The sequence below is a fragment of the Nannospalax galili genome, unplaced genomic scaffold (genome assembly GCF_000622305.1).
Source record: "Nannospalax galili isolate Female #2095 unplaced genomic scaffold, S.galili_v1.0 scaffold371, whole genome shotgun sequence".
Classification (NCBI taxonomy): Eukaryota; Metazoa; Chordata; class Mammalia; order Rodentia; family Spalacidae; genus Nannospalax; species Nannospalax galili.
Window position 1 is genome coordinate 930,838 of NW_008331606.1, and position 16,140 is coordinate 946,977.

The window sequence follows — 16,140 nt, forward strand, 5'->3', positions numbered from 1 at the left end:
CACCATGCCTGGCTTTTCATACTTTCTTTTTATCCCTGTGAGCTGGTTTGCAGGTGTACATCCAGACTGTGAAGTTGCCGATCAAATGCTGGGGTAACAGAACAATAGGCTATAAGGGAGGGAGAGTGAAGCTAAATCATGCCAGAGGGGATCTGAGGCCTGGCAAACTTGACATCTCACAGAGCCAATAGCCCCAGGCAGCCAGGCCCTGCAATTACTTGTTCATTGGTATACGAAGCCTGGCTGTGGGTCACCACCACCACCATCACCACCACCATTGCTTAATGTTTTCAACATCTTTTTGTATGTCTCTCAGAACCTGGCTACTACCAGGATGGAGAATTTGGAATCCGTCTTGAAGATGTGGCCCTTGTGGTGGAAGCAAAGACCAAGGTAAGCTGGATGTGGTGGCGCACGCCTTTAATCCCACCACTGGGGAGGCAGAGGCAGGTGGATCTCTGTGAGTTTGAGGCCAGCCTGTTCTACATAGTGAGTTCCAGGTCCATTGGGGCTATAGGGAGACCCTGTCTCAAAAACAACAACAACAACAAAAAGACCAAGGTAAAACTCCATAGGCTAGACATGTGAATAGTATGGTTGTGACACTGGAATGAATGGCAGCGAGGAAGGCTAAAGAGGAAAGGCATTTGATGTGCAAGCATGGACTTTTTTGGAGTCTTACTCAGATCCTTAGGAATTCTGTAAATCAGTTTCTCAAGCTACATGGTAGAATCATCTGGGAAGCAAATAATCACCAGGGGAGCTTGTTAGAAATAAAGATTTGATATTATAGCAACCAACAAGATGAAATACCTAGATATAAACTTTAAAAGACTTGCACAGAGAAGCACTCTGCTAAGGGACATAAAAAAGATTTAAGTAAATGGTGCTCTCTGGGAAGAAGCCTTGCTATGATGAAGATGTCATTCTCCTTAAATTAATCTGTAAATTCAAGACAACCTCAATTTCACTGTTAAGTGGATCCTTTTGAAACTTCGCCAAGTGACAGTAAAGTTTATTTGCGAAAATAAACATGCAAAGTAGCTAAGTAGTAGGTTAAAAGATTGAAAGCTAGAAGAGCAATAAGGTAAACTAGCATTATCAGATGTTCATACAAACTATCCTAACAAAACCAGGGTAGCAGTGGAGATGACATAGACAGCAGGAATAATGAGGCAGAATAGTCCACAAGCAAACCCTCTAATTCACATAAACATGGGAAATCCACTTCCAATAAAGTTGCTGTAGGGAAGAGAGAAATCATTCAACAAATGGGCAGGATAATGAATGGCTAGTCATTGCAGAGAGATTTTAAAAAATCACTATTACACCAAATAGAGTTCCACATGGATCAAGGGGTTTGGTATCATACAGTCATTACGTTTTTGTACATGCGTATCATGTACTTGAGCGCATCTATGCACCCCGTAACCTTTTCATGACTCCTCCCTCCTACTACCAGATGAACAAAAGTTTTATGATGAATAATAAAATCATTAAAAGCCTACAAGAAAGCCCATATGGATTCATTTATAATCCCAAGTAGAAAAGGACCTTCCTATAAAAGACCCAGAAGCCATGAAGAAAAAGGTCCATAACCAAATAGAAAAAAATGTCTGCATGAAAAAGCAAAATCAAAAGATCTGTTTCAAGTGTAGAACATACAACAAAGAAACCTTAATTAGCCTTAATTTTACTGTGAACTATTACAAGTCAAACTCTTACAAAATCAAAATTGGGTAAGATGGGGGGAAAACGGGCAAAGGAAAAGAAAAGGTCGTTCCCTAAAATCAACATAAAGCAGTGCATGTGAAAAGACACACGCCTCCATTTTTAAACATACATAAATCAAAAAAAGCAATAGACTATCATGGGTCACTTATCAGATTAGTAAGAATTAAACAATACCCCATGATGGTGCGTATGCGCCATAATAAACGCTCTCACACTATGGGAAGAAGTACGCATTGGCGCATTCTGGAGAGCAGTCTGATGATACCTATCAAAATACCTACTAAAGTTCCTGTGCCTTTGTCTCAGCTGTCTCTCCACCAGATATCTATCATTATGATATAGCTCCAAAAGTTCATCAAGATGTTTCTAGAGTGTTATTTTGACTTTCTACAGTGCTATTGATTTGTACCATTGATAGTAATAATAAAAAGTTACAATCAATCCAAAAATCCATGAGTGATTAAGTAAACCATGAGTCCTCATACTTTGGACTCTTACACAGCCCTTAAAAAGAATGAGGTCTACGCTGTGCTAGCATTCCCATAGGTTACTAATAAGAGGAGAGGAAGGTACAAAAAGTGTGTATGGTAGGAACCACTTTGTTCAACTTTTAAAATTATATACATATATAGGTATATACACTTTGTGTGCCTGAAATATTTTCAAGAAGGAAACCTGGCAGGGAGTAGACCTTCCACTTTGTGGTATTTCCGTTTCCTAAACATAAACATACAGGATCACTCTGGGAGATAGAAATTATGGGAGGTTTTTTTCTTCACCTATTTACTTGTATCTAGAGATAGATGAATCACCGAAGAAACACATAGATCAGGCTGGGGATGTTGCGTGATTGTAGCCCTGGATTCCCTTATGTACATAGTGAGTTCAAGGACAGCCTGGGCTACATGAGACAGTGTCAGAAAGGGGTTGGGGGGGAGAATGAGAGAGAGAGAGGTCTCATAACTTATTTCTAAATTATTTAAATGTAAGTTCGGAAGGCCTGCCCTAGAGATTCTGCCTCCAGTAGGTGTTGGAGGTAGTCCTTGCAACCCAAATACCTAGTATACTCCTCATATGCTTAAGAAGTAGGTGTAAGTCTAGTCTAAATTTCAGGAATTAGGAAGGAAGCGACAAGGTGGGCTGGTAAGTAGTAGCCAGAGGAGTGGCCAAAAAAAGGAACTCTGGAAGATTCAGGCCTAGCTAGAGCATCCAGAGTTGGCAAGGATCAGTTCCCTGCATCCCTGGCTCTTAAGTAGAGTGCTCCTTTGCTCTCTTCAACCAGTTCCTCAGCCTCCCTCACTTTCCTGCTTTCTTACCTTCTCTTTGGCCTTTCAGTATCCAGGGACCTACCTGACTTTTAAAATAGTATCCTTTGTGCCCTATGACCGAAACCTCATCGATGTCAGCCTGCTATCTCCAGAACAGGTAAAACGTCACTCAATATTGCCTACCTGTCAGCCTATGAATGACTGCCTTCCTACTACCCTAAGCCTTTCCCATTTCTACTCCCCCCCAGCCCAAGACCTTCTTTTGACCTTCACCAGGAGGGTTCACATGGTGACACCATAGGTACTCACTGGGGTATATTTCTGTAGCTTGTCAGAGACCCTGACGCTTCTAGGACTTTCCAGTTAGACCAACCTGCCCAACCTCAGGTATTGAACTCAGGGGGAGTCTGGAACTGGGTCTCTGAGATTTGTCACTAAAAGGCCCAGAAAGATAATCCATTCCTTCCCCACTCTGGGCCTCGGTCTCCTCTTTTGTAAAATAGGGATACCTACCCTGCTTACTTTTACTCCTGGATCAGAAATCCACCAACCTCCTGTCCATGAACATCACTATGACATTAAGCAACCACCATAGAGCACTGCTTCTGGAAAGCCCCAGAAAATACCGGAAGCCTGATAGTGGCTGGGTCCCTGGTCCAATGTACAGTTAAGAGTACCATAGTAGGGGACAAGATGGGTACCAAGACCTTATCTTTGGTGGCTTAGTACAAGCCCTCTTGCCTTTGCAGCTCCAGTACCTGAATCACTACTACCAGACCATCCGTGAAACAGTGGGCCCGGAGCTGCAGCGTCGCCAGCTGCTGGAGGAGTTTGCATGGCTGCAGAAGCACACAGAGCCCCTGTCAGCCAGAGCCTCTCTTAGCACATCCTTGACCTCTATGTGGGTAGCCTCCACTCTTGCCATCCTCAGCTGGAATAGCTAGAGGCTCCCAACTCCCCTGCTGACCCCTACCTGGATGTGAGACTCAGTTGCTCTTGCTCAGATCTTCTCCCCTGTGTCATTCATGTCCCAAGAACCTGTGTGACCCATCACCTTAAAATCATTGTCTTCAGCTTCCTCCAGAACCAGATCGCAGGCAGCATATGCCCTCATTCTCCTAGACCTGGAAACCTCACCTTGGGTTCCCAACCCTAGGCCCTGGGATAGCAGAGCCACGTAGCCTGCTACAGAGAGACCACCACTCTCCCAAAATAAAAGACTCATAGGGCAATGCCCCTACTCACTGGGCCTCATGGCCCACACAGAGCCCCACCCTATCACCACACGTCAGAAAGGACCAGAGTTGTTCCCATCCACATGGGCTCCTAATTTCTTAAGTCTGTCTCTGACCACCTTTACTTGCCCCCAGCCCCATAGTGGCCTCCTGACTACAACCTGTGGCCTTGAAGAAACAGGGTTCCCTCCAGCCTGCCTGCTGTACCTGTAGAGAGAAGGTGCCTAAGTCTTCTGGTTATAGATGACCACCCTAACATTGAGGAGAAAAGATGAGTGGGGGGCCAGGGAGAGCCTGGAGCTGGAAACCTTAGTCAGGGACGTGCATCAGTTCTGCCCTGTGAAAAGCAACAGCACGAAGAACTGAGGCATAGGACTTTGTGCAGGAGGGAGAATGTGCTCTGGAACATGAAGAACCTCCCTGTCTCAGGAATCCTTTTAAGAGCCCAAGGTGCAGCTACCATGACAACATAATCAAAGCCTCTCAAATCTTTGGAGAACCCTTAACCTTGTGTGGGAAGAGTCTGGTTTCCCCATTGTATAGATAGGAAAACTAGGCTTCAGACAGAAGGTGAGTCTTGCCTGAGGATACTCAGCACTCAGTTGGAAGATGGGGTTAGGAAAAGGGCTTAAGAAATGCTGGGGCCATTATGAGCTAGTAGTGCAGCTTCCGTGCCAAGTCTCTTAGCCTACTTCCCAGCCACTGCCTCATTTGCTGGGTCCACTGCCATTGGGTTTTCTCTGGCCTGCCCTTGGCCAGCCGTTAGCCACCTGGGCTCACATCCTGCTAGATTCTTAAAACAGTTTTTGCAAAGACACCTTCCTCTGGTTTTGCATTGTATCTGTTATTGCTGTGTTGCTGTAGGCTGCTGGTACCTGTGGCTTTTGTGGTAGAGGAGGAAGAGAAGAGGCTGAGATGGGGGCAGGGATGTGAGGCTCTTCGAACCTCCGTAGGGAAACACACGTAAGCTTGAGAGTGTGCATGTGAACATGTGTGCGTGCATGCATGTGCATGCGCCTACCTGTGTGTGTGTGTGTGTGTGCGCGCGTGCATGCGCGTGCACGTGTACTTGTTTGTGCTCGTGTGCATGCGCTCTATGCCCAGCCAGTCACCTCCACCCTGTGCTAAGGGTGTTATGACTTTGTGAAGGGGACAGAGATGGGGCCATCACAGCTTGGGAACTTGTTAAGTGTGGTTCACAAAGTTGGGGCTAGCACCTTTGTCTCAAGAGGGCACAGTGCAGGTGAGAACCAAGGCTTCAGGGACCAGGTGTTTAAGCACCAGGCCCAGAGGTTTCCTGAGTTGGGTCAATAAGGCCTAATTTGTGTAAAATGATGCATGGGGGCTGGAGAGATATCTGGGAAGATAGTTAAAGCGCTTGCTACACAAGCATGAGGACCAGAGTTCTGATCTCCAGAAATTCACATTAAGTATTAGGTGGACATGGGGGTTCGCCTGTATAATTCGGGAGACTGGATCCCCAGAACAAGCTGGCTTGCAAGACTAGCGATATAGTTGAGCTCTGGGTTTGATTGGGAGACCTTGACTCAATGAATAAAGTAGAAGAGCCCCAGAGGATGATTCCTGATATTAATATCCCAATATCAATCTCCTGCCTCCAGACACACACACACATACACACACACACACACACACACACACACACGTGTGCAAAAATGCAGTTATGTATGATGGTCACCACCACCCAAGTTGACATCCAAATGCCTCAGCCCTTACCTGCCCTCACTGAGACAGGTGAACCTGTCTGAGGGATCATTTGCTTTCTCACCTGCCCCCTCACCTGCTTACCCCACTGAGTTACCAATAAGATCAAAGTCCTCATCCTCATGACCACCATCACTGTGTGTTGTGTACTGCTGTGCAGAAAGCTTTGCATGCATTTTTTTCATATTATCCCCTCAACCTATGAGAAGGCACTGGTGCTTTTCTCATTCAGTAAGTGAGGAAACTGAGGCCTTTAGAGATTGGAGAGAAACCAACTTGCTCACGGTTACTTTTTATAACAAGTCAATGAATAAAGTAGAATTCATAGCAGTCAGATGACTCAAAAACCCACTCTCTGATATAAAGGAAATGGGTGTGACTCTCCTGATTTTCTGGATGAGAACACTGAGGCTCTGTGGGGCTCACACAGCTGAGGAAAAGCACATTCCACACCACCCTGCTTCCCAGGGCTCATCTACCCAGGGCCTATATCTGTGCAGGGCTCTCACAGTCATGGGTACTGACCAAGACCCATTTGCAAGCCTTTCATGCCCGAGGGAGCTCAGTGTTTACCTTTCTTCTCTTCAGGCCACAACCGAGGACTCCATCTAGTCTCCTCTGTACAATTTAGCTTTCCCTTGCCCCCATCTGTGGCCTTGAGATTAAGAATCGTGCCCCAGATGCATGGCTGCAGAAGGGCTCCAGCCAGCCCCACTCTGCCATCCCCTGGGACCTGAGGAGGGCTGGCACTAACTGTTCCCGTTTAAGGGCTTCACTGTGGGTTAGGCACAGAGACATCTGAGGCACACACAGTGGGACTGACCCATGTAGGTGCTTGTGTGACATCATTAGGAATTGAAGATTCCTCCCTCTTGAGCCCTGGTCCTCTGTTTTTTCATTGGAAGATAGACCTTGCCATACTTCTCCTGACCAGTTTTGTCACTGTGGAGCAGGCCATGTGGACAGGACTCTATTCCTCGGAGTTAGGTTTCTGAGGTTCTAGCTTTAGTTGTGCTAGCTGTGAGGCCTTGGGCAAGTCCCTTCAGCTCTGTAGCCATCAGATATCCCTTCTGTAAACTACCCATACTGACTTCCTGGTGAAGTTGTAGAGAAAGACCCAGAAGACCCGGATGTGGCATTATTCTGTAAACCAGGAAATTCCACAGACAAAAGATGATAATGCTGTTATACACCCAGCACAAGCTCAACTCTTGCTTCACTTTTAGAGGTAGATGAGGGAAAGGTTTGGGGCCCAAATTATACATGCATACATACACAAATACAAAACCAGAAAGCTCGTTGGTGCCAGCATCTAAATTGACTTTTTCTAACTATGCTCTCTAGAGCCCAAATTTCCTTGGAAATATTACAGAACTTGTCACAGAAAGCAGAGCTCCAGCGACAAGCAGCCCTTCTGGGCTTCCCATACAACTGTGCTTGAAGAACTTTCAGGATCAGCTTTGTGGGTGGATGGCCTGGGCATTCCCTCAGGGACTTGTGCTCAGAGGGGACTCCATCTGGGTTTAACAATCTCTTTCCTGCTGCCTGTCTTACAGTTTTCTTCCTTCCTTTCTTTTAGTTTTTGTTCATTTGTTGTGTTTCTTGTTTATTATTGTCATTTATTTTATTTTTATTTTATGTGTATGAGTGTTTTGCCTACATGTATGTTCAGGGCACCTGTGTCGTGCAGTGCCTGCGGAGGACAGAAGAGGGTGTTGGATCCCTGGAACTGGAGATACAGACAGTTGTTAGCCACCATGTGGGTGCTGGGAATTGAACCCAGGTCCTCTGCAAGAGCAGCCAGTGCTCTTAATTAATGAGCCACCTCTCCAGCCCCTGTTATTTTTTGAACAGAGTCTCATGTAGCCCAGGGTGGCCTCCAGCTCGTTATAGTGGAAGCTGGCCTTGCTTGTTGCTGGAGCTCCTGCCTTCACTTTGTTTATAAATTTTTTGTTTTGTTTTTTGAGACAGGGTTTCACTACACAGTGCTGGCTGGCCTTGAACTCACTATTTAGACCAGGCTGAACTCAGATTCATAGAGATTCACCTGTCTCTGCTTCCCAAGTGCTGGGATTAAAGGTGTGGGCCTCCATACCTGGTTGTAATATGTTTTTAAAGGGCCCACATTTCCACTTTTTTTCACCTAAATCTGCAAATTCCATACCCAGTTCAGAATAGAAGTTTCATTACCAGAAAGAGAAAAGGGCATGCCCAAGGTCACACAGTCCACTGGGACCAGAGCAAGGATTAAGTCCCCAGCATTCTCCTTCAGCTCGCTGGTGACTCCTCTTCCACTTTCAGTGTGTGCTTTTGCCATCCCTATGTAGCCTGTAATGAGAAAACTGGAGCTCCAAGAGGTCTGTTTGATGTCATGCATCTGTGAGTGAGGGAGGTACTGAGATATCTTTCTTTTCTTTCTTTTTTTTTTAAGACTTGTGCATTGCTATGAACCTCAAGTTGGCCTCAGACGCTCTATCCTCCTGCCTCAGCCTCCTGAGTGCTAGAAGTTTAGACTACCACCAAGTCTACATCACCAAGCTCTGCTCTGAGTCACATTTGGTTGGTTGGTTGGTTTGTTGAGACAGGATCTCACTATATAATCCAGGATGGCCTCTAACTCACTGTGTAGCTCACTATGTAGTCTAGGTTGACCCTGAATTCATGACAATCTTTCTGCCTCAGCTTCCCAAGTACTGAGGTTACAGACATGCACAATTTACATTTTTTTGATGCTTTGAATCCTGTTCAGAACAGAAAAGGGCATGGGGAAAATGACAGCTACATACACACGCATACCCACAAGTAGTTTAAATAGTTTATTTCTAAGTGATAACTAAGTCCTCCCTCATTTGCAAGCCAACTTGCTCCAGCTGGTCATGACTTGGGACTTCAGAAGGGGATGGACTAGCTACTCTTTACCAGCTAACCCATGTCAGCAGTGAATTTTACCAACTCACCCAGCACTTCCTCAAATTAAGAGTTGGGTACTCTGCATCTCAGAAAAATAAAAATATGAAAGATTCAGTAGCAACTGTTTCCTCTCTGTCCATCCCTGCCCCCCAAGATTCATCACAGCTGGGACTGGGAGGTACTCCCTGAACCCCCACCCAGCCATCCCTCACTCTGAGGCCCGACTATCTCTTTACTTCTGTGTTTCTCTGTGAAACAGGAACTTAGCAAGTAGCTTAGGTCTTGTAGGATGGATGGTTGAGAAAGCCCCAGTGGGCTGTGGCAAGGCCCTGAAGCTGAAAAGCTGGTTTCCCTTCTAGCAGGTCCCAAGCAGCTTTAGGCCCTCTTGCTTGTCATACTACATGTGTTCTAGAATAGTTTGGACAGAGGCACCTTGACTTGACAAGGTGGAGACACACCAGAAATGAGTCCAGAGGGGCAGATATGGGGCAGAGGTTCAGAGTGGGTATAAGAAACTGGAAGTAGGTGCCAAGGTGATGTTGTGGGAGAAGGCAGTGGCTCCAAAATGATCACTAAGTTTGTTCTGGCTTTGGTAAGGAAAAAGACTACCAAAGGGAACCCAGAGGAAACAGATATGGGAACCCAGCATTTTCCATGAGCTGGCGCTGGGCAAAGAACATGCTTGTGCAGGTGATCTGTAGTAAGCCTGATTTCTCTGTCTCTCTGTCTGTCTGTCTGCCTGTCTGTCTGTCTGTCTGTCTGTCTCTCTCTCTCTCTCTCTTGCCTTTTTAGATATGCTAAAATATGTAAAGTTTTTAAATTTTATCATATTGTTGTATACCTCCACACACACACACACACACACACACACACACACACACACACACCCCAGCACACAGAGTGAGGTACATATTATCAAGGACACTTTGAATTCAGTTCTACTTGCCTCCTTTTCTGGGAGGTGTTCTGCTCCTCCTCTAGAGCCCTTGACAAATGTCCCCAAGGTTTATAGAGCCCACTACTCATCCACCTTTGTCCTGGTAACCTCAGGACAGAGTCCTAGGCTGAGCAACCCAGCCCCACCCAGTCCTGCATAGAATGGCCCTCCAATGAGTCATGAGCATGTTTTGTTCTGAGCACCAAAGTTCAATCTCTTCTTCAGAGGGTAATAGCCATAGCTGCCTGCAGGTGGTTTTTGTTTTCAAGTCAAGCTTTTATCATGAGTGCATAGCTCCAGAGATGACTGTCTTCCCTTCAGGGGCTCCCCAGTGTCCACAAGCTGAAAGCCCTGTGTACATCTTGCATGTGCCTGAGGCAAAGATGCAAGAGCCTCCAGCCCCCTTGCCTCTTCTGCTCCTGCCTGCAGTTACCCTTCCTGCACTCATTCTCTGCCTAAGAAAACCATGAAATTTGATAACAAGCCAGACTGCTAAGGTGGGCTTCACCTGGAAATTCCCAGATATTTTAAAGGGACTATATAATTTCTGCTTGAATATTTCTAGAGACTAGATCATCACTTACCAGAGCTGAATTACTATCAGCTGAATATCCAAATTTTTTTCTTTGGAATGAATCCAAATCTCCTGTTTTCCTATTCTCTATCATTCCCAGCCAAATACATGCATCCCACTACATGACAGTTGTTGGGAGTTGACTTGCTTCAAATCCCTCGCCCAACTCTCTAGGCTAAATCTGACAGGTGTTTACTCCTTCACATGCTGACGAAAGCCTCCTTGTAAGTCACTCCCATTTAACCAGCCCTAGCTCCTGCAGCTGTTGCACACATGGTGTGACTTCCAGATGTCCTCCTCATCCTGTTCGCTCCCCTCTGAGCCTGCTTCAAGGTGGCCCTATGGGACCTAGTCCTGCACCCACCCTAGCACAGAGAGAAGGCTATGACAGAAGGACCCACAATGTTTTCATCTCCCCTTTCAGAAATTCTGCATCAAAGACACTTAACTAAATGGTTAATAGTGTGGTCGCAGACCAAGCCCTGCCCTGCATTTAGAAGTCAGCTTCCACCACTTACTAGCTGTGCAGTCTTGAGCAAGTCACTTATCCCTTCTGTGCCTTGATTTCCTCCATGGAAAATGGGGATGACAAGAGTGCACGGCTTGTTGTAATGTCACCAAGTTACTTGTGCAGCATAATTTTCAGCTCGAATGTGGGAGGGTTGAAGGTAGGAAGTGAAAATAAGACTCTTTGGGGGGAAGCTTTTCCAAACATAGGTATTCCTTCAGTATCCAAACTCTTATCCAAGCAGGGACATACCCATTCAGGGGAGCAAGAAATACAGTTGCATGTGTCTGGATCACCCCTGCCCACTATATGACACTATCATCTACCAAAGGAGAGTCTCTGCCAAATGTACTGGTGAGGATTTGCTCTGTGTGAATGCAGTCTACAATGGCCTTGGTGTCTTTGGCTGTCCTACATCCATCCCCTGATGGTTCAGATGCATCTTGCTATCAGTAGGCTAAACACACACACACACACACACACACACACACACACACACACACGCCATGCCCTGCAGTCTTGTGCCAAAATCAAGGTTCTCCTGCCTGCTATCTATACTTCCTTCTAGGTCACACCTTTGCAGTAATTTATTCCAGCTTAAATTCCCTTCCTTCCTACTCTGGGGGGTTGTAGTGGAATCAAACAACGCTTGTGAAGTGTCTAATGCAATGCTTGACAAAGAACAAGTGCTGGGCAAACAAAAGCTTGCCACCCCACCTAGGATGGCAGCTCCCATGTACAAGGAACCTTGCCATCTGCTTATTTGGTGCCTCCTCCAAATGCCTAGCACAAGGCTGTGCCCACACAAGCAAGCCTCTGGGTGCTGCCTGCCAGCCCATTATCAAGTTTAAGGTGGCCTTGCTCACTGAATTATTTTACCGGGTCACTTCTTTAGCTGAGGGCTCTGTGTACCTAGAACGGAACTTATTAAATGCAAAAATGCTACAAAAGCCTATTAAATAAGTGTTTAGGGCCTATTAGCCTACTGGAGCTTGATCCACTGGGACTCCAGCCAGGATCATTTGCTGAAAGAGAAAGGCTGGAGGAAGGAAAGTCTGCTTGAGGGAGACGCGGGACCCCACTGAGCTGAGACTGGGCTGCCCACCAGTCCTTTGCAGATCTGAAAAGGAGAAGGGGCGGGGCTGAGAACACTTGCTCCCTCTGTCCCGGGGTCGGTCAGAGCTCCGCTCAGTCCTGGACGCCTTCACCTCCCACTTCGCCCCTTTTCCCAGGCCTCAGGAGCCCAGTGCCCGCCCGGATTTTCTGGCGGCCTTTGAAGGTTCTGCGGTTAGTTTGTGAGCTCTGCTAGCTGCCTGTGCTGGGCAAACAGGAAGCGGGCACATCCTGCTCGGGTCTGAGACTGGGCCGCAGCCGCTGCGCAGGCCCAGAAGGTTCTACAGCATGCACCCACCTTCGTGATCCTGGCCTTGCAAGCCTCAGGTGTCCCCGACCAAGGCAGCCTTATTCCCTATCCCAGACTTGGAGAGGCCGATCTCTCGCCCCGGATCATGCTGAGTCCCAAAGGCTCGATGGGTCGGCCCCCTTCTTTGCTTCCAGGCCCCTTGCAAGAACTGCAAAACCTTAGCCAATCAACACGCAGATGCTCCTCAGCAGCGCCTGAGGGACTTTCGGACTGCAAAACGCAGGCCAGAGAAGAAGGGATGTAGAACGCAGAATCTCTGTATGAGTCTGCCTGGCAAATTGACTAGACTAGGACTAAAGGAAATGCATTTCAGCTTGTGGGAGATGGGCTTTGTCTTTCTTCCCTTAGCTTGCACTGGACAGATGGATGATCTAAAGGCATAGGGGTAGGGTGGGGAGAGGAAGTCATGAGAACATCTTGGTAGCTGGGGCAGCCCACCTGAGGATTTCATAAATACCACAGAATCGAAAGTTTTGCAAAGGTGCATCTTTAGAGTTCTTTATGATGTCCCACGTGGTTAGGGATCAAAGATGCAGGCAGGGCATGAACCAGCTAGGAAAGACTCTTCATTGAAGATGGATATTCACCCATTTGTTACTCCGTGAGTTTATGTCTCACTTGTTACCTTCTGTCTTTTTCAAAGAATATTTCATTCTAAGAATAAAGTCGTCTATGAATGAAGAAAATAAAAGTGCAATTCTTTTAAAATAATTTTTGTTTTATGTACATGAGTGTTTTGTCTATATGTATATAAGTGCACCTTTGTGTGCAGTTCTGGAACAGGCCAGAAGAGGGCTTCAAATCCCCTGGAACTGGATTTATGGATGGTTGTTACCATCATATGGGTCCTGGGAACTGAACCCACTCCTCTGTAAGAACAGCCAGTGCTCTTTCCACTGAGCCATCTCTCCAGCCCCCAAAGTGCAATTCTTTTATCCCAGAAAATTCCCCTTCTGGACATTTAACAGAAGAACAAATTTTTGGATATGATTTAATATTTACCTTTAGGACATTCAATGAATAGTTTGCTGGGGGTGGGGTGGAGTTTTTGTTTGTTTGGTTGGTTGGTTGGTTGGTTTTTCTGATATTTTGGGTTTGCTTGTTTGTTTAGACAAGGTTTCACTATGCAGCCCCAGCTGGCCTGGAACTCACTATGTAGATCAGTCTGCCATTGAACTCACAGAAATCTACCTGCCTCTGCCTCCCAAGGGCTGAGATTAAAGGCATACACCACCAGGCCTGGCTATGATAAATAGTTGTGTTCTTTGTTTTGTTCTGTTTTGTTTGTAAATCAGACAACCCAAGAGAATCTTTGTGTGGTCTACATGATAGGATACTAAGCAACCATTAAAAACTCACATTGTTGGGCTGGAGAGATGGCTCAGTGGCTAAAAACACTTGTTGTTCTTGCAGAAGACCCAGGTTCAAATCCCAGCACCCACATGGCAGCTAACAACTGTCTTTAAACTCCAGTCCCAGGGGATCCGACAGCCTCTTCTGACCTCTGCGGGCATTTCACGACACGGGTGCACTGACCTACATGTAGACAACACACACATACACATAAAATGAAAAACAAACAAACAAAAAACCTCACATCGTTCAGGCTGGGGTGGCTCAGAGTGAAGTAGTTGCTGTGCAAGCCTGAAGACCTGAATTTGGATCCCTAGCATCCACATAAAAACCAGATGCAGTGGCATGCATCTGTAACTCAAAAACTGAGGGTGGGAAGAGACAGGCAGATCCCAGAACTCACTGGTCAACTACTCTAGCTGACCTCCTCTCAAAAAATAAGGTGGAGACCAATAGAAGACACTGAAATTGACTTCTGGTCTCCACATGTGAATGTACAGGTGAGCACATATGCACATACAAACACACAAGAATATAGTTCAATATTTCAGCTTACTCAAGAGGCAGAGGCAGGCAAATCTCTGAGAGATTGAGGCCAGCCTGGTCTACACAGTGATTTCCAGGTTAGCTGGGGCTACAGGGAGACCCTGTCTCAAAAAACAAAACAAAGAACAAATTTTCAGCCAGTCATAGTGGTATAGCCCGGTAATCCCAACACTCAGGAAGCTGAAGCATGAGGGTAATAAAGTCCAGGCCAATCTGGAATATAAAGCAAAATTCTGCACACAAGAAAATATAAATGTATTCTACATGAAAAGCAGATACCAGCAGTTTGTGAAATGTGATTGTTTTTACATTAAATTTTTTTAAAATAGCTTTATTGTGGTATAATTGAACTTCACTAAACTGTGCATTTTTAAAATACAGAGTTTGATAAGTTTTGACATCTAAACACATTAATAAAACTATCACTACAATCAACATAGTGAATATACCTATCACCTCCAAAGAGTTCTATGTACCCTTAGTGTAATCTGTCCTTCCCATCTCTCCCTATCCCTCAAAACAATGATTTGCCTCCTGTACAGTATAATTTTGTAAGAAGAAAAAAGATGCATGGACGGGGTAATAGATGCTTAAAACAGGAAACGATATTCATCTAAACAGTATGAAAGCCAATTATAAAAAAAAACAAATGAAATTTCTTTTTTGTTGTTTTTTGGGGGGGTGGGGGGGTTGAGAGAGGGTCTCCCTTGTAGCCCCAGCTGGCCTGGAACTCAATAGACCAGGCTGGTCTCAAACTCACAGAGATCCGCCTGCCTCTGTCTCCCAAGTGCTGATATTAAAGGCATTGGCCACCATACCCTGCTTGAAATTTCTTTTTGTTTGTGTTTAATAAATTGTGTGATGCATTCCAGGTTTTTTTGTAGTAAACAGAAGCATTTGAGAACATTAAAATAGCTGCCACAGGGGCTGAAGAGCTGACTCAGCATTTAAAAGCACTGTCCGTAACTCCAGTTCTAGGGGATCTGATGCTCTCTTCTAGTTTCCTTGGGTATTGCACCACACGGGTGCACTTACGTACATGCAGGCAATACACTCATACACATAAAATAAATAAAAAATAAAATAAATATATCTGCTACAAGTACTCAATAGTGGCATGTATAACCTATGGATTAGACTCCTAGTATTGCAAATCTTCATCATCATGATCATGATCACCATCATCAGCAGCAACAGCAGCATCTGCCACAGTTAATCCACAAGATGAGTATGGTGTGTAGGCATTTGATAAACGCCTATTGAACGGAACATCTGCTGGTGGTGTAGCATTGCCTGAAAATGCATTTTAGTTGTGCTTGTCATAGGTGTTTCTGTGATAGCTGGAGGGTGTTGAGTGTAGGCACACAGTCTAGTGATGAGAGGGGCACTCATATATGTGCTGATGGAAATATGGATAATTGCCAGGAGGGTGTCTGTACAAGTAATGGCTATAGGGAAACAATGAAGGTTGTAGGATTGAGGATGATTGACTATAGTGTCTGTAAACACAACAGCTGTAAGATGATAGAAGGAATGGCAGTGTCTGTGGAGGTGACAGCTTTAGTGATGATAGCTAACGTGCACTGATGGCAATGGGGATGATCGCAGGGATGGGTGGTTATAGAGGTTATGGTTGTAGGGGCAGTGGCTTTCTGGTGACAGCTGTTGGCACAAGTGTTGTTAGCAGTGGTGATGGTCATTGAGGCTGATGGCCATTGGGGTTGACAATAATGGTAGTAACGACAGCAATGTTCCTGAAGATGCAAAGTGACCAGGCACATTGATCCAACAGGCAGGCAGACTGTCTACCTCCTGGTTTCTGAATTCCAGTCAGTGAGTATAGGACTTGAATAAGCCATAGAGCAAAAGGACTAGCGATGAATGGCGTGAGACAACATGGTTGGGACTTTTCTCTGATCGTTCAACT

General features: G+C 45.6%; 1 protein-coding gene across 1 annotated transcript in view; it reads left to right on the forward strand.

Moving 5' to 3' along the window:
- The window catches only part of Xpnpep2 (X-prolyl aminopeptidase 2), a 36,255-nt gene extending 30,443 nt beyond the window's left edge, over positions 1–5,812 (forward strand). The window contains exons 19-21 of the mRNA XM_008826709.3: positions 317–393; positions 3,070–3,159; positions 3,752–5,812. Of these exons, the coding sequence (XP_008824931.1) occupies positions 317–393; positions 3,070–3,159; positions 3,752–3,946 (362 nt within the window). The 3' untranslated portion in view covers positions 3,947–5,812. The remainder of the gene's footprint in view (positions 1–316; positions 394–3,069; positions 3,160–3,751) is intronic.
- The last annotated feature ends 10,328 nt before the right edge of the window (positions 5,813–16,140 follow it).